Below are 18086 nucleotides of genomic sequence, written 5' to 3' on the forward strand. Positions count from 1 at the left end.
CTTTCTGGAGGGCTGCCCTCCCAGGGAGGGCAGCGCAAGACGGCAAGTCATCGCCATTTACAAGCCCACTTTCAAAATGGCAGCCGGAAGGAAATTTGTGATTAGAAGCCTCACTGTTCTCATTTAAGAGCGTTAGCGCAACTTCCGGCCTGGTTGCAAGATGGCCGCGCCCAGTGGTGGATTCAAGCCTCGTGAACGAAGCGGTGGGGAGCAGGCACAGGAGTGGGATGCTGTGCCACCCAAGCGGCCCCGACTAGGGGCAGGAAACAAGATCGGAGGCCGTAGGCTTATTGTGGTGCTGGAAGGGGCCAGTCTGGAGACAGTCAAGGTAGTTTGGGACAGGAAGTGGATAAGTAGTAAATCAATAGACTGGGATCCGTGGAATGAGGGTGAGGGGCTCAGAGTGTATGGAGAAAGCAGAGAGGGGTGAAAGATGCTTTTGAAGGAAGATGGGTTGGTTGGCTGTGCGTTGATCTGACATCCTGGGATGGTAGTGCTCATTTTTCTTTTTCTTTTTTTTTTTTTTTGAGATGGCGTTTCGCTCTGGCGCCCAGGCTGGAGTGCAGTGGCGCGATCTCGACTCACTGCAACCTCTGCCTCCCGGGTTCAAACAATTCTCCTGAATCAGCCTCTCGAGTCGTTGGGACTACAGGCACGCGCCACCATGCCCGGCTAATTTTTTGGGTTTTTTTTAGTAGAGATGGGGTTTCACTATGTTGGCCAGGCTGGTCTCGAACTCCTGACCTCAAGTGATCCGCCCGCCTCGGCCTCCCAAAGTGCTGGGATTACAGGCGTGAGGCACCGTGCCCGGCCGGTAGTACTCATTTTCTTTTGCTCTTCTTGAATGCCATTCCAGCCCTCACCTCTTTGCTTCCAACTGGTTTACCAGGATTCTGTGATACAGTAGTCTAAGGAGAGGAAAGTTTCGTTTGTTGCATCATTCCACATCCCAAGACAAGTTACTGGGCGGATGAGAAAGGTAGTTATGTAGCCTAGTCTGCCCTCCCTTTTTGTAAGGGCTTCATGTTTCAATTCATTAGTGTCCATAGTCACCTCTCTCTAATATCCACCTGGAAACACTGTCCAGACCAGGTTATTGTTTAACACTTTTACGTCTGCATTTTTATCTATCATTCATGTCTTTCTCCACATGTAATAAATAGAACCAGCAATTCTCTATTTTAAAGCCTTGGGCAATGTTCTTCCTCCTTTCTCTTACCCTTTAGAAATAATTCAATGAGTAGGCCCAGGAGAAATTGCATGGGTTTAGAAGTCAGACCAGGATTTTAGTCTTCGTTCTAAATACACTTTGTGTGTGTGTGTGTGTGTGTGCGCGCGAAACAGAGCCTCAGTCTCTCCCAGGCTGGAGTGCAGTGGCATGATCTTGGCTTACTGCAGCCTCCACCTCCCGGGTTCAATCGATTCTCCTGCCTCAGCCTCCAGAGTAGCTGGGATTACTGGCCTGCACCTGTAATCTATTAAAGGAATAGAAAACATGGTTATATCCTACTAATGGGTTGAAACTATTATTCATTCAAGAAGGTTTTTTCTTCTATAACTAAGGATGTCTCATGGACTTAGTTCTTCGTCATTTGTTCTTTCTTTGTGCTTACTCTGTGACATTGCTACTTCAACTATTCAATTTCAAAATCTGTATCTCTTTTTTCGCAGACTTTTTGGAGCCATGTATCTCAAGAATGTTGCTAGACATATACAAACATTCTAGTGATACATAAAAACTTAGCCTTCCAAAACCTGTATTTGTATATAACAGTTTGTTTTTAGGCTTTTTACTGACCACCCTAATGCTCCTTGGGACTCCAAATTGCAACTTGGAATTATTTCTTTTAGCTGCTACAGATGTAGTCCACTTCTTTATCATCAAACTTCTGATGTCTTTTTCAGTGTACACAGAGTTGTTAGGATAGTGTCTGTCAGTCATTCCCATCCTGCCCTTCTTACTCCAGAATTATTTTTGGCTTTGTGCTCGATACATTAGGATTTTGTGGTTTACAAAGCAGCTTCATATATAATTACTGCCCTTCAGTGTCCCAGCTCCCAATTTTCCTCAAAATTTCCTTTCTTCGTTTCCACTTTTTTGTTTCTTTTTTGAGACAGGGTCTCGCTCTGTTGCCCAGGCAACAGAGTGCAGTGGTGTGATGGCTCACTGCAGCCTCTACCTCCCTGGCTCAAGCAGTCCTCCCACCTCATCCTCCTGAGTAGCAGGGACTGCCAGCAAATGCCACTGCACCTGTTTTTTTTTTTTTTTTTTTTTTTTTTTGGTGAGACAGGGCCCCACCGTGTTGCCCAGGCCGGTCTCAAATTCCTGGGCTCAAGTGATCCTCCCGCCTCGGCCTCCTAACTTGTTGGGATCACAGGCATGAGCCACCACACCTAGCTACTTTTTCTTGATTCTAACTGTACCTCTGCTCATGCCAATCTTTTTTTTTCTTTTTTTGAGACAGGGTCTTGCTCTGTCACCCAGGCTGGAGTAAAGTGGTGCAATCTTGGCTCACTGCAACCTCCATCTCCCAGGCTCAAGCCATCCTCCCACCTTAGCCTCCCAAGTAGCTAAGACTACAGGCATATGCCACCACACCCAGCTAGTTTTTGTATTTTTAGTAGAGATGGGGTTTTGCCATGTTGCCCAGGCTGGTCTTCAACTCCTGACCTTAAGTGATTTGCCTTCCTTGGCCTCCTAGAGTGCTGGGATTACAGACGTGAGCCACCGCACCTGTCCCCATGCCAGTCTTAAAACTGGGAATAACCCCTCTTCATTTTACTTCTGCGTTTTCTTTGATTCAGCTGCCTCCTGCATCATTAGAATTTTCACATTTCTTCTTGTTCAGATTTGCAGCTCTTCACTTAGTGCATGTTTGGTGTACGCAAACTGATGGTAGTGATGGTATGTTTTGCATAGTACATACATACTGCTCCTGTGATAAAGCATTCAGCCTTGCTCACTAACTACTAACTCCTGCCTAGTTCCAGGATGTCTCATTGGCCTTGCCTAACAGCCACAGGTTTTTAAATTAAATCCAGTATATTGGTAGGTAATGTGAAGTCACAGGTTGTGCCCTTTCTCCTGTTTCCAAGACCATTTACTGGGGAGTGCAAATATGGCTGCACAGTAATCTCCTGAAGGGCTTGCTGGGCTCCACCTCCTGTGTTTTTGGTTTAGTAGGTCTAGGGTGGGCCTGATAATTTGCCTAACAGGTTTCCAGATGCAGCTGCTGGTGGTGGTGGGCTAGGTAATGCTGTTCTTTGGTCATGTTCCCTGTTCTTCAGGTAGGGAAGACATATGAGCTACTCAACTGTGACAAGCACAAGTCTATATTGTTGAAGAATGGACGGGACCCTGGGGAAGTGCGGCCAGACATCGCCCACCAGGTAACTCCAGGGACAGTGCTCACAACCCTTTGAGCCTCTGTTTGGAAGGGTTGGCAGCTGAGTGCTGCCTCTCTTCAGCCTTAACCATGCCGTGGTTTCTGCTTTGCTCAGAGTTTGCTGATGCTGATGGATAGTCCCCTGAACCGAGCTGGCTTGCTACAGGTTTATATCCATACACAGAAGAATGTTCTGATTGAAGTGAATCCCCAGACCCGAATTCCCAGAACCTTTGACCGCTTTTGTGGCCTCATGGGTAAGAAGCCTTAGAACAAAGTTCAGAATGAACTTGTCTGTAGGGAAGAAGGGAGGAAGAGGAAAAGGGAGAACTAAATGTCGGATTTTTAAGTAAGGAGATGGGAGAACAACATGATTAATACCAGGACAAGGACTCCTATTATTTTTCTGTTTGTGGAAACTCCACTCTCTTGTTCTTGCAGTAGCTTCCTGGCTGAGTGAAAGAGGGAGTCTGAACCTATCACTGTACAGCTAGCCATATGCTTGGCAACTGTTCGTTCCTAACATTTCAGGAGTCCAGTCTGGATATAGAGCCCACAGGGAACTCATCTTACCTATGGGGTTTTCCTTGTTAGATAATGACTGGACAGAGAAGGACGATGGTCTCCATTTACCTCTGAACTCTTTTTCCCCCTTCTAGTTCAACTTTTACACAAGCTCAGTGTTCGAGCAGCTGATGGCCCCCAGAAGCTCTTGAAGGTGAGGTATTGAAACCTACTAGTTGAAGGTTGGTTCTGGGAATGTTTCTGGGGCTGACTTTTCTCTTTTTTACTTTAGGTAATTAAGAATCCAGTATCAGATCACTTTCCAGTTGGATGTATGAAAGTTGGCACTTCTTTTTCCATCCCGGTTGTCAGTGATGTGCGTGAGCTGGTGCCCAGCAGTGATCCTATCGTTTTTGTGGTAGGGGCCTTTGCCCATGGCAAGGTAAGGTCTGGGCTCAACCCTGAGGTTCTTGGTAGAGCTGAACTTAGTATAGAATTCCCAGAGCAGTAGGCATTTTAACAATGCTTACAATGAGCTAAAGACACATGACAGTTTCACACCCTGCCCCAGTGCACATCCTTTGAGGACTGCTGCCATATTTGTAATAGTCACAGTTAGGACCTTCTTCATCCTTTGTAGGAATTTGATATTAAACAGCACAGCTGAAATACTAGCTCAGCCATAGTTTTCCTGACCTAAAGAAGGGTTGAAACAGCTACTGAGTGAGAGTTGGCTGACAAAACTGTTCTCTTCTTAGGTCAGTGTGGAGTATACAGAGAAGATGGTGTCCATCAGCAACTATCCCCTTTCTGCTGCCCTCACCTGTGCAAAACTTACCACAGCCTTTGAGGAAGTATGGGGGGTCATCTGACAGTAGTAGAACCTGTTCTGAAACCAGAAACTGTTGAGGTCGCATCCTTTGACCCTGGTCTGAGCTGACTGCTGGAAGAGGATCTTTTTGCACTGAGACTGTGGAGTTTGGGGAAGCCAAGGCTGTACATTTGCTATTTGTTTATCCTATGAATACTGTTCTTGCAAACCTGGTTGTTTTGGGGTTCCTAAAGTATCTAATGGTGTAAAACTGTTTGTTCCCCTGGGACTTCAGGGACAGATACGAGGTTACAGAGTTTACAGTTTGGTTCCATGCTTTGAAGGCAGGCGTTAGCTCCTGGATTCCTGTGCGCTAAAGGAGAGAACCCTGATAATCAGCCACGGCAAGGGTGGAGAAGAACTGTGAAAGACAGCAGTCAGGAATGCTGGTGGTGAAAAACTGAACAAACAAGTGATTTTATCTAATACAGTTCCAAGGTAGAAAAAGTGGAGCAGGCAGGGCCTCGCACCCCTCTCCACCCCCCCATGGGGGGGGTGGTGGTAGCGGCACATACACAATCATAGTAACTTGGCAGAAGAAAAACAATAGATTCCTGGCTAGATGGGGAGAGATAAGGCAATGTGCATGGGGGAGCCAGAGGGGAGATGTGGACCCCTCTGCTCCTCCCACAAGAGTTTCCCCTTTGGGCCAGGCATGGTGGCTCACGCCTGTAATCCCAGCACTTTGGGAGGCGGAGGCGGGCGGATCACTTGAGGTCAGGAGTTCGAGACCAGCCTGGCCAACGTGGTGAAACCCCGTTTCTACTGAAAATACAAAAATTAGCTGGGCGTGGTGGCACGCCTGTATTCCCAGCTACTTGGGAGGCTGAGGCAGGAAAATCACTTGAACCCGGGAGGTGGAGGTTGTGGTGAGCTGAGATCGCGCCACTGCATTCCAGCGTGGGTGACAGAGCAAGACTCCTTCTTCAAAAAAAAAGCTTCCCCTTTGGCCCCAAATGAAGACTTGGCTGGCAGCAGAGGCACAACTGGAAGCATCGATCTTCCACCTCCCTGGCTTTTCCATTCTCTGTGCTCTGGGGCAAAGGAGTGCTATGAAAAGGGAGATAAGTAGTTTCTGCACCAGTCCTGCATAGGCCACCTGCAAGACAAGACATGTGATTGGAAGGCTGGTTAGTTACTCCCCTACTTCCTGGTCTGTAGCCCTTCCAGATGTTTCCTAGCATGCCTCAGTAAGTCACAGCAGTCATTGCCCATACTGTGTCCCTTAGTAGCCAGGCTAATCCTTGGAATTCACCCCAGATTTCTACTACTATTTTTTTTCCCCAGTCTGTTGCTCTATTCTGTAACCTGGTGGTGGTTTTAGCTTAGCTGTATTCACTTACCAGGGAGATGGATCATTCCATCTTCTTTAACTTCTCTTTCCTTGGCACCATTGCTTTGTGAACATAAGGCAATATGAATAGTAGGCTCAAGAAGAAGACGTGGCCAAGGAAATAGATGGATTTATACACCTGTGGAGAGAGAGGCCACTGAGGTAGACAGGCATGGAGCATCCCTCGCTGCCCGAGGTTGCAGTGAGTCCCTCCCAGTCTCATAAGCAGGCCTTCACTTGCCTTAAGCCATTTATCCCACGTGAAGAGGCAGAAGGCAGTCATGGAGTAACCCATGAAGAGCCAGTGGATGGTCTGTTGCACCAAATAGTAGAAGGGCTGGAGGGCAGTAATGGCGGCCAGGTTGCTCAGGGTGGGGCTCTGTTGAATGAGCCTGGCAGCCTGGGGAGGGAGGAGGAGCTCATCAGCATCTTGTCCCTCATATCCCCCTTCACCCCCACCCTGGAGGCCTACCTGTCTTTCCACAATAACAATGAGGAATTCCATCTGGAAGCAGACCAGGTATCCTGAGTGCAGGCCATGCCAGAGGGCCAGGAATAGCAACGAGAGACCCTGAGAGAGTTCTTTATTTCCAAGGAACTTGAGTCGTTTGAAGAAGTAGCTGGAGAAAAGGGTGGGTGGGGCGACCCTCAAACTGACTGGTCCTTGCATCCCGCCACCTGCCTCTGGGTCCTCACCCTGAGGATTGGAGTGGAGTGCTGATGGGCTCCCACGAGTAGCCCCCAGAGGGTACAGGAGGCAGTGCTGACTGATTAATTTTAGAGATGGAAAGCAGACCCAAGGCGGAGCTGGAGACCGTGTGCGCACGAGTCACTTGGTTCAGCAGCAGTGACTGAGTGCTGATGCCGAGATCAGTGGTGAACCAGACACTCAAGCTGCCCACACTCTAGTGGTGGGGACAAACAAGTCAAGCTGTTTATAAACAGGGCAGTGGAGGACATAAGTCCATTGGCAGAGCTGGAGTAACACCCAGGTCTCAACGCACTTTTGTATCTTGCCTTTTTTTCAAATGACAGGAATGGTTTTTTTTGGGGGGTATAGGTGGGGATCAAAGTCTGTGTGAGTGACAGGGGGTTCTGCCCAGGTGGGAAAGACGCATAAGGGTGAACATGGTACACCCCTGCCCTCCAATCTGGGAAGACAGTGGAAGGAAGGAACCAGGGTCCAGGCTCCCCACCAGCAGCTCACCGGGCCACCCAGGCGTTGGTGTTGATGTTGAATGAGGCAATGGTGCCAGTGAAGCGGGGGTTTGTTTCAAAGAGCCACACCTTCATGTTGGCACAGGCATCCCACTTTGCCTTGCCCTTTTCTTCAAAGCCATTGAAGCCCAGGCCCGTCAAAATGCATACTCCTTCCTGAGAGGGAATAGCTCAGTTAGGGCTCTTGCCACCCCCCACAGTGGCCTCCATGGCTCGTCTAAATAGGACCCGGTTTCAACTTTTCTACTTACTGTGACCAGCCAACAGGTGACGTATTTGTACAGGACAAACTTGCCCCAGATCAGCATGTACATGCAGCGGAACCAGAAGGGGTGGTTCTTGAGAGAAGAAAGCACAGTGCATTAGGGATATGGCATGACTAGGCAGTTTCTCTTAGCACTCTTCCTTTTCACACTTGTGGCTGGCTACTTCATACCTGCCTAAGGCCTGCTGCCAGATGTCCCCAATAGTCTGGCCTGATTGCCTTCACAACAGGCAGAGAGGAAGAAGCAGAGGGCCTGGAGAATATTCATTCACCTTTCCCTTGGAGAGCCCCAAGGGCAACATTGTGTTTGACTCCTGTTTGCCTTCGTTGGCAAAGTTTTTGGAATGAGCATTTGGAATGTTAAGTACGGAGGGGCCCATATTGGATTTAAATTTAAGGACAGAAACCTGCCCAGAATTACTGAACTGTTTTCAAGTTTTTCAGCTGGGCAGGAGCAAAAGCCAGCACTTCCCGCTTCCCTTGGTTTCTGAATTCCCTAGAAGCGCCCAAATGTATCAGTCAAGAGAAGAAAATAGGCTGGAGAATCAGAAGCTGCTGTGCTCTGAGGGGTCACGTGGATGTGATAAGGCAAGCTAGGAGTGGCTCCTAGAGAAGGCAAGGGGTGCTAAATGTGCAGCTGGCACAGCCCTGTGCCCACGGAGGTCGTTCAGTGGTGGCCAGTGAACGTGTCCCGGCCTGGCTGGCACTGACACCAACTCACAGATCTAGAGCATTTATAGGTGATATTTCCTACTTCTCTACTATCTATAGGGATCCTTGCCTGTCCATTTTCTAGCTCTGGTGCGGTCATGCTGCTGCTGCTTTAGTAGACACTCACGTCATAGTCTTCAGTGAGGAGATAGTCTTCTGTGATGTGGGGGCTGAGCAGTGTGTAGCCCACTAGGTAGAAAAGGCCCAGACTCAGGCGCTTGAGAGCAGGAATGGTGCTGGAAAGGAACGAGTGAAGTTCCTGGTCATAGAGAGCACAGACTATTCCCTTCACCCTCTGACCTTCAGTTATGGAGAGGAGTTTTTAGGGGTGTGGTTGTCTACCTGGAATGGGATGAGAAGCTCTGCTACCCAGTGTTTCCTGTTTCAGGGAAAGATTTCTATGGCTGGCTATGAGGAATGGGGACTGCAAACCTCTAAGAGTTGTGGGAAAGTCAGGGCAGCAGACAGTGGACCAGTCTTGTGTTTACCCCTCAGGGATGCTACTGATCTCAAGGTCTTGCCAGGTTTCACAGTCTCCATTGGGACTGAAAACCCAGTGGAGGTAAGACAATAAAAATAACCACTTTGAATCTGCTCCTTCATTTCTTGGTTGAATTGATGCTGAAACACAGGATGGACAAGTTCTCAGTGAAGGAATTCTTTTGGCAATAAAACTTTTTTTTTTTTTTTTTTTTTTTTTACCTTTTTAATTTTTATTTTCTAGAGACAGGGTCTTGCTCTGCCACTCAGGCTAGAGTACAGAGGCATAGTCATTGCTCACTGTGGCTTTGAACTCTTGGGCTCAAGTGATCCTCCTGTCTTGGCCACCTGAGTAGCTAGGACTATAGGCATGTACCACCTTGCCTGGATAATTTTTTTTTGGTAGAGATGGGGTCTCACTATGTTGCCCAGGCTGGGCTTGAACTCCTGGCCTCCAGTGATCCTCCTGTTTTGGCCTCCGAGAGCGTTGGGATTACAGGCATGAGCCACTGTGCCCTCCTACATTTCCTACTGATAAATAAGTATTTTTGAGACAGGATTTGGCTATGTCGCCCAGAATGGAGTGCAGTGGTGTGATCAAAGCTCACTGCAGCCTTGACCCACCTCCCCTGGGCTCAAGCAATCCTCCTACTTCGGCCTCCTACGTAGCTGAGACTACAGACACATGCCACTATGCCTGCTAATTTTTGTATTTTTTTGTAGAGACAGAGTCTACGTTGCCAGGCTGGTCTAGAACTCCTGGGCTCAAGCGATCCTCCCACCTCAGCCTCTCAAAGTGCTGGGATTACAGAGGTGAAACCACTGTGCCCAGCCTCTACCTACCTACCTACCTATCAATCATAAATATATTTCATATATATGTGAAAATAGGCTTTAAAGGCAGAAATGTGACTGGTTCAGACAAAATCCTGTGGCATAAATGTGGATTTTTATGTTTGTACCAGTGTCAGAATGGATAGCTGGAAGAACCCTAAACTAAAAAGGGCCCACTCCTGGCACAGAGTATCCATTACAACAGTCCAGGGCCTGCATGACACAGGTCTCTACGCCAGGGTCATGTTGGAGAATGCAGCTTTCAGAAGAGTCACTTCAGAGTGAGTGCAATACCTACGTGAACATCTGGACCAAGAGGGGCGATTACCTGTTTGGTATCTTTCCTGGTATGTCAGTCAGCTCTCCCTGCACCAGCTTCATGTAGTGATTCATTGAGAATTGGGGCCCTACCAAGAAGGCCCCATAGAAGTAGGAGAAACCAGCAACTTCCAGCAGGGAAGGAACACCCCGTATGGCATATTTCTGTTGCTCAGAGGACAAGGAATTCTATGCCAAGAAGAGAATGCATGGTTCAGGATAGCCTTGAATCTCCCCACAAGAGCCAGTTTGAGTGTTCCCCACCCATGTGCCCCACTGACTGGGGTTCTTCAAATAGCCTTCTCTTTGGGGGATGACAAATAGTTGCTTCTTGTGGAAATGCGTATGTGTGTGCATAGCTGGCTGTTGCTGCTGTAGCAAATGCCTTGCTGGCATTGATCTCTGGACTTTGTGCAAGAGCTGGATCCTGGGCAAATTAGGTTTGTTGATCCTTGCTCAGTGCTATCTGAAAGGGAGATTGCACAGGCTGGGGAATGAGGGAGAGGCTCTGCTCTGGAATTTGGGTTCAGTCTTTGTTAACAACCTTTTTCTTCCCTTTCATTAAGTCTTGAACCTCTCTGCTGATGAACGGGTACTTACCTGATCTTTCCCTCCGTCAAAGTAGTCAACAGCCAAACCTGAGCAGAGAGAGAACGGGTGGGTAGGGTGATGGGAGAGGACACTGAGGATGTGGCCTGTAGACTGAGTGCAGCCAGGAGTGTATGGCGGAGGGGTGCCGAGGAAGTTTTTAGCGAGATGGGGGAGGTACCTACATGTAAGGAAGGCAGGCAGTGACCATCACTCACCAATCAGCTTCAAAGTCAGAACACAATGTGGCATTGTCCACTTGATATCGTAGTTGCCGGTGGCTGTGTAATAATATCCAGCCAGAAGGTAGGCCTAGGAGAGGCAGAAGTATGTATTCCAGCATCACTACTATTTCTTCTCCCTGCTCTGAAATTCAGTGTTCTCTTTCCTTTTTCCTTTCTCCTCATCCCATCATTAAAAGCCTTAATAAATTCCTACAAATGGAGGTGCTGAAAACCTATAACGGGAAGAGTGTTGCTCAAGGCTTCTCGGCAAAATGAGGGCTAAACTGAGATGAGAATTTAGATGCTGAGACGACAGGTGCATGCCACCTTACCCGGCTAAGTTTTAATTATTTTTGTTTCACCATGTTGCCCAGGCTGGAGGGCTAATTTTTTTTTTTTTTTTTGAGACGGAGTCTCGCTCTGTTGCCCAGGCTGGAGTGCAGTGGCCGGATCTCAGCTCACTGCAAGCTCCGCCTCCCGGGTTTACGCCATTCTCCTGCCTCAGCCTCCCGAGTAGCTGGGACTACAGGCGCCCGCCACCTCGCCCGGCTAGTTTTTTGTATTTTTAGTAGAGATGGGGTTTCACCGTGTTAGCCAGGATGGTCTCGATCTCCTGACCTCGTGATCCGCCCGTCTTGGCCTCCCAAAGTGCTGGGATTACAGGCTTGAGCCACCACGCCTGGACTGGAGGGCTAATTTTTATATTTTTTTTGTAGAGATGGGGTTTCACCATGTTGCCCGGGTTAGTCTTAAACTTCTGGGCTCAAGTAATCTGCCTGCCTTGGTCTCCCAAGGTGCTGGAATTACAGGTGTGAGCCACTGTGCCTGGCCTAGGCTTAGGTTCTTTGACTCATTCTAAGTTGCTTTTCTATCTTGCCTTGAAGTGACTCTCCTCCTGGATAGTGGGCTAAACCAAAGAGCCTAATGGTACAGTATGCAAAGGGTTAGCTGGTAGCCCTTCCTTGAGGCAAGCAAAGAGTTACCATTACACTCTGTGGATGGAACAGCTGTGATAAGCCACCTACCTGAAGTCATACTGCTAAGTGCTGTGAGAGGGGTTAGAAATTAGGTCTGCTAATTTCTCCTGCCTACCCCTGTCCCCTGAACTGGTGTCAGCTGTAGCCTCTGTTGCTAAGGGAAAGACGTTTACCATCTGGAAGCAAAAGGTAGTGAGGACGGCAGTGATCGTACGGCCCATTAGTCGAAGGATGAGGAACTGAAGCACAATACATAGCAGGGAGTGGTAGAGCTGGTTTCCTGGATGCAAGAAGAGAGAACATAGCCTGGTTTTTACACTCCCACCTGTCCTGAGACTTCCAATCACAACATAATATATAAAGAAAAAATGTTGGCATCAGGATCTTTTTTTCAGAATAACCTCATGTTTTGGAGGAGAGGATGGAAATTAGTTGTATAAATAAAAAGGATTATTAGGGTGTTATTGTATTTCTTTTCTTTTTTTGTTTGTTTTTTTAGAGATGAGACTTGCTCTGTTGTCCAGGCTTGAGTGCAGTAGCTCAATCATAGCTCACTGCAGCCTTGAATTCCTGGGCAAGTGCCACCACGCCCAGCTTGTTACTGTATTTTTGAATGTCTGAAGTGAAGAATGAATCTAAGTGGAGATTGCCTGGCTCATTCAGTTACATCCACAGCAGAGAGAAACTGAGGATTCTTTGTTGATGGGGTCTGGCAAGGGTAACCACCCTCAAAATGTTTTTATCTGACAGAGGAATGTACACAAAAGACAAAAAGGAAAAGTTAAGCTGTGTTCCTGTCCATACAACCCTCTTTGCAAGCAGGAGCATTATAACTTCCCTACCTATTAGATTCTCTCAAGGAAATTCCATTCAAGTCTGTTCCTTCCAGGTTCCCTCTAACTGCAGTGTCACTACTAACTTAGTTTACTCACCGAAGTTAAAATAAGCAATTGAGAGGCCTGTAAAGGTATGGTAGAGGTGGATGAGGTAGCTCTCCTTGTAGAAAAGGTAATGCCGATAAAACAAAGCAAAGGGGTAACCTAGATGGAGAAAAAGATAAGAGTGTTATTTGTGCCTGGTGCCATCCCAATTTGGTTTGGAAGTTTATCTGGCATGAAACGCAGCCCAGAGGGAGAGAGAGAGAGAGAAAAAAAAAACAACATATATTATATGGATGGCAACAGAGAAGGCAATAACAGTATCCCAAGAACCAAAAGTTTTTTTGTAAATGGAAATTTTGAACTGAAGATATTAATATTTGATTGAGGCAATATAAAGCTGGGTCCTAAGACTAGGTTTCATTATAGCTTATGAACTATTGCCAGACATTTTCTCTTACTTGAATTAAAAAAAATGATACAAGGAAGCTAGGCATGGTGGCTCCCACTTGTAATCCCAGCACTCTGGGAGGCTGAGGCAAGGGGATTGCTTGAGCCAAAGAGTTTGACACCAGCCTGAGCAACATAGCAAAACCCCGTCTCTATTAAAAAACAAGATTGGCCGGGCGCGGTGACTCAAGCCTGTAATCCCAGCACTTTGGGAGGCCGAGATGGCTGATCACGCAGGTCAGGAGATCGAGACCAACCTGGCTTAACACAGTGAAACCCCGCCTTACTAAGAAATAAAAAAAATAGGCCGGGCGAGATGGCGGGCCAGGAAGTCCCAGCTACTGCAGGCTGAGGCCGGAAGAGAACATGTGAACTCCGGGAGGCGGAGCTTGCAGTGAGCTGAGATCCTGCCACTGCACCTGCAGCCTGGCGACAGAGCTGGTGACCTCGCCTCAAAAAAAAAAAAAAAAAAACACAAGATACAGAGATTTGAGGGTACCCATCTATGCTCCAGAAACACTCATTTACACTTTGTGATCTATCTTGCTAGCACAATATTATCAGATTATGAGGACAAATATAAATTAATTATCAGGCTAAATACTGGAATTGCTGACTGCATATAGCAGTTACAAGATATGTGGAGATACTCCTCACAGTCTGTAATCTGGGCATCAATCAAGTTATAAAATTCATTTAAGTATACTGGAAAAATGTCTTCTAAAGCCACGATTCAGAGTATAGTCCAAAGGCCATGACTGAACCACAGAAGATCTCCTGACGGGTCATGAACTGACTATACACGGCCAAGGGTTGCTTATTGAATTAAAAGCGGTCAATACCATTTGGTATTCCTAAACTAAAATTAGCATATTCCGTGGCTTTACTGCAGACTCACCTTCAGTGTTCTATCTAGAGGTCTGGCTGCCACGCTGGGCAACATTCCCACTGCACTAGTGCGTATGTGGAGGATGGGAATCTCCCAACTGCTTTTTGGAAAGACATTCTGCCTATTCTTTCATTGATTATTCTCTTGAGTTGGTCATGGTTTATACTTTCTGCAATTCTTGCTTTTATTTTTATTTATTTTGAGACAGGGTCTTGCTCTGTCACCCAGGCTGGAGTGCAGTGGCATGATCATAGCTCACTGCAGCCTTGACTTCCCGGGCTCAAGTGATTCTCTAACTTCAGCCTCCTGAGTAGCTGGGACCAGAGGTGCTTGCCACCATGCCTGGCTATTTTGTAATTTTTGTGGACATGAGGTCTCACTATGTTGCCCAGGCTGGCCTTGAACTCCTGGGCTCAAGGAATCCTCCTGCCTTGGTCTCCCAAAGTGTTGGGATTACAGGCATGAGCCACTGTGCCTGATGAATTGCTGCGATTCTTGCTTTAAAATTATGTAAGTGCAGTTTTATCATTGGCAATACAGTTTACTGTGAGTTTGGTTAACTCTAAAATGCTTAGAATAGTATCATACAGAAATAAATTGCTCAATTATTTGTTAAATAAGTAAATGCACAATCATATTATATGTTGGTTTCTGTCCTTCTAGTAATTATTCCCCCATACATTAAAGAAAAAAAAGTCTGGGCGTGGTGGCTCATGCCTGTAATCCCAGCACTATGGGAGGGCGAGATGAATGGATCACGAGGTCAGGAGATCGAGACCATCCTTGCTAACACGGTGAAACCCCGTCTCTACTAAAAATACACACACACACACACAAAGCACACACACAAAAAAACAAAAAAAACCCAAAAACCATTAGCCAGGCGTGGTAGTGGGCACCTATAGTCCCAGCTACTTGGGAGGCTGAGGCAGAAGAATGGCATGAACCTGGGAGGTGGAGCTTGCAGTGAGCTGAGATGGCGCCACCGCACTCCAGCCTGGGCGACAGAGCAAGACTGTCTCAAAACAAACAAACTGTACTGATGTGTGTCCTACTTTTCCCATATAACAGCATATCCACCATTTGATCTTCTTGGTGCCAGGACCAACTGGTGTTTTTTTTTTGAGATGGAGTTTAGCTGTCTTTACCCAGGCTGGAGTGCAATGGCACGATCTTGGCTCACTGCAACCTCCGGCCCCTGGGTTCAAGCGATTCTCCTGCTTCAGCCTCCCAAGTAGCTGGGATTACAGGTGCCCATCACCATGCCCAGCAAGTTTTGTATTTTTAGTAGAGACGGTGTTTCACCATGTTGGCCAGCCTGGTCTCAAACACCTGACCTCAGGTGATCCACCTGCCTTGGCCTCCCAAAGTGCTAGGATTACATGCGTGAGCCACCACGCCTGGCTAACTGGTGTTTTTTTTTTTATTGCTGTTCCCAAACTGGTGTTTTTTTTTTTTTTTTATTGCTGTTCCCATAATGGGCTAGGCTCTTAATTAAATTTATAGCTTCATGCAAGTATAGTTGACCCTTGATCAACACAATTTTGAACAGCATGGCTCCCCTTAGACTTCCTTCTGCCTCTGCCACTGCTGAGATGGCAACCCTTCCTTTCTCCTCCTCTTTGCCTGCTCAACCTGAAGATCATGAGGAGGAAGACCTTTATGCCGATCCACTTCCACTGAGTGAAGAGTAAACATATTTTCTCTTGCTTATGATTTTCTTAATAACATTTTCTTTTCTACAGTTTACTTCATGGTAAGAAATACATATATAATACAAATGACATACAAAATACACGTTAACTTGTTTATGCTATTAGTAAGTCTTCTATTAGTAGCTAAGTTTTTGGAGAGTCAAAAGTTTTATGTGGCCGGGTGCGGTGGCTCATGCCTGTAATCCCAGCACTTTGGGAGGCCGAAGCAGGCGGATCACGAGGTCAGGAGATCGAGACCATCCTGGCTAACACGGTGAAATTCTCTCTCTACTAAAATACAAAAAATTAGCTGGGCATGGTGGTGCGCATCTGTAGTCCCAGCTACTCAAGAGGCTGAGGCAGGGGAATCACTTGACCCCGGGAGACGGAGGTTGCAGTGAGCTGAGACTGAGTCACTGTACTCCAGCCTGGTGACAGAGCGAGACTCTGTCTCAAAAAAAACACAAAAAAACAAAACGTTATACGTGTGGGCCGGGTGCGGCAGCTCACACCTGTAATCCCCTACTTTGGGAGGCTTAGGAGGGTGGATCACCTGAGGTCAGGAGTTTGAGACAAGCCTGGCCAACATGGTGAAGCCCCGTCTCTAGCAAAAATACAAATTAGTCAGGCATGGTGGCAGGTGCCTGTAATCCCAGCTACTTGGGAAGCTGAGGCAGAACTGCTTGACCCCGGGAGGCAGAGGTGGCAGTGAGCTGAGATCACGCCACTGCACTCCAGCTTGGGCAATTTTTTTTTTTTGTCTCAAAATAAATAAATAAATAAAATTTTATGAGGATTTTTGACTGTACGAGCGGTGGGCTCCCATAGGCCCTGTGCTGTTCAAGGGTCAACTGTAGTTAATTCTACCGATATCTTGTGGATTACCGGCTCATGTATTCATTGACCAAGTGTTTAGTAAATGCCTGCTATATGCCAAGTATTCTGTTTAGGGAGCATGTAACTGGGAGGAGGTGGCATGTGATGGTTCATTTTCTAGCTGACTGAGATGATGGGATATAGGATCACTAGCTCAAGGGAGGTGGAGAAGTCTATGATCCTTTCAGGCAGATGAATGAGCAAGAAAATAGGATCAAGTCTCATATATTTCATACGGGCAGAAATTTGGCAGAGATAGAACACCAGGTTAGCAGCAAATATTGCTAAGAACTAGAGCCAGGAACTAGATACTATATAGACTAAAAGTCAATGTCTTCAATCTTTTGCTTTATTTTTACTTTTTTTTTTTTAAGTAATGGGGTATAAATAAAAATATAAAAGAGTAGATAATTATCTAGAGCACTCATAAGTTCTAGATGTCTAAGTTTATTAAAGATAAGCATGAAAACCCTTAACCATTTGGAATGCTTGAAATTAAAAAACACTACACATACTACTCTGCCTCTTTAACTTGAATCTAGTTTAACATTTTCTAGGTGTCTGGATCATAGCTATTCCAGAGTAATGTCATGATCGCTTTATGATGTTCTGAGGTATGTGAAATTGTCTGCCTGACTCTAATAAGGCCTACACGGTCCTGAGTTCTGAGTTCTTGTGTCCACTTCTTGTAGCCTGTCTGTCCCTTTCCTTGCTACTCTGGGATTAATAGTCACCTCTTGAACTTCCGGGGTGCCTGGCAATAGTTCCTCTCCCTACTCCCAATTTACTGCAGGCCTTAAAAACCATAACCTTATTTTAAAGGTGTAAAAAAAAAGATTTTAAGACAAAAGCAGGGGGCTTGGGTGCTTTCCTTATGGACTTAGTGCACAGGCCTGGTAACATCTGTTCTGGCCACTGAGAGGTCTTGTGTGCTATTTCTTGCTTTCAGGTGCGTTTTGCGGGAGGGGACGTTGTTGAGTTCCAAACAGGTGAAGTATTGCACACTAGCAAACACATGACAAGAAGGTGGAGGAATTGGGAGAAAAATAAAAAGAATGCAGCAGGCCAGGTTACCAGGAACATTAAGACGGTGACAGAGAACAGCAAAGCCTGGAAGGAAGCCGCCGTGGAGAAGGAAGAACTGTGCTGGGGTGAGTTGCTGTGACAACCCAGGCTGATTTTGAGTGTGTAAACACCAAACCTTGCTCTTGGCTGCCGCTCAGCTCAGCTCAGCAGGGTTTGGAGCCTGGCTGCCCAGCCACCACTTCAGGGATGTGCTGTTTTTAGGGAGGGTGTGACCCTACAAGAGGTTTCTGGGCCTTAATGCTTTTTTATGGGAGCCAATGCTTAATATGGTGGCTACAGTTACCTGAAGAATCTATGAAAAATGACCGAAGCCCCTCCTGCTCACCCTCCCACTCATCAGAGTTGGCTTCTGTGGGTCTGAGTGGGAAGGACCTCCACTTTTAACAGCACGACACACGGTTTTGACAGCCCCACTAACATCCGGATGCAGGTCGCAGTACTCGGTCCTGAGGATAAAATTCTCGGCTTGGAGATTGGGGTTGATGCCTTGCCTTTATTAGCACC

The 18086-nt window shown here is 46.8% G+C and overlaps 2 protein-coding genes across 2 annotated transcripts in view; one reads left to right on the plus strand and one right to left on the minus strand.

The window, feature by feature from the left end:
• The first annotated feature begins 55 nt into the window (after positions 1-55).
• Positions 56-4957, plus strand: EMG1 (EMG1 N1-specific pseudouridine methyltransferase). The gene is made up of 6 exons (XM_003905904.4): positions 56-328; positions 3289-3390; positions 3502-3643; positions 4046-4104; positions 4183-4332; positions 4649-4957. The coding sequence occupies exons 1-6, from the start codon at positions 161-163 to the stop codon at positions 4760-4762; spliced, it is 735 nt and encodes a 244-aa protein (XP_003905953.2). The 5' UTR covers positions 56-160; the 3' UTR covers positions 4763-4957.
• Positions 4958-5148: 191 nt separating this feature from the next.
• Positions 5149-18086, minus strand: part of LPCAT3 (lysophosphatidylcholine acyltransferase 3) — a 42557-nt gene continuing 29619 nt past the window's right edge. Inside the window, exons 2-13 of the mRNA XM_003905895.4 lie at positions 12642-12749; positions 11883-11989; positions 10727-10820; positions 10521-10558; positions 9931-10109; positions 8416-8524; positions 7564-7650; positions 7302-7468; positions 6567-6714; positions 6336-6494; positions 6105-6233; positions 5149-5860 (exon numbers count right to left, since the gene is read on the minus strand). Coding sequence (XP_003905944.1) covers positions 6117-6233; positions 6336-6494; positions 6567-6714; positions 7302-7468; positions 7564-7650; positions 8416-8524; positions 9931-10109; positions 10521-10558; positions 10727-10820; positions 11883-11989; positions 12642-12749 — 1313 coding nt within the window. The 3' untranslated portion in view covers positions 5149-5860; positions 6105-6116. The remainder of the gene's footprint in view (positions 5861-6104; positions 6234-6335; positions 6495-6566; positions 6715-7301; positions 7469-7563; positions 7651-8415; positions 8525-9930; positions 10110-10520; positions 10559-10726; positions 10821-11882; positions 11990-12641; positions 12750-18086) is intronic.

The sequence above is a fragment of the Papio anubis genome, chromosome 9, assembly GCF_008728515.1.
Source record: "Papio anubis isolate 15944 chromosome 9, Panubis1.0, whole genome shotgun sequence".
In the NCBI taxonomy this organism is placed as follows: Eukaryota; Metazoa; Chordata; class Mammalia; order Primates; family Cercopithecidae; genus Papio; species Papio anubis.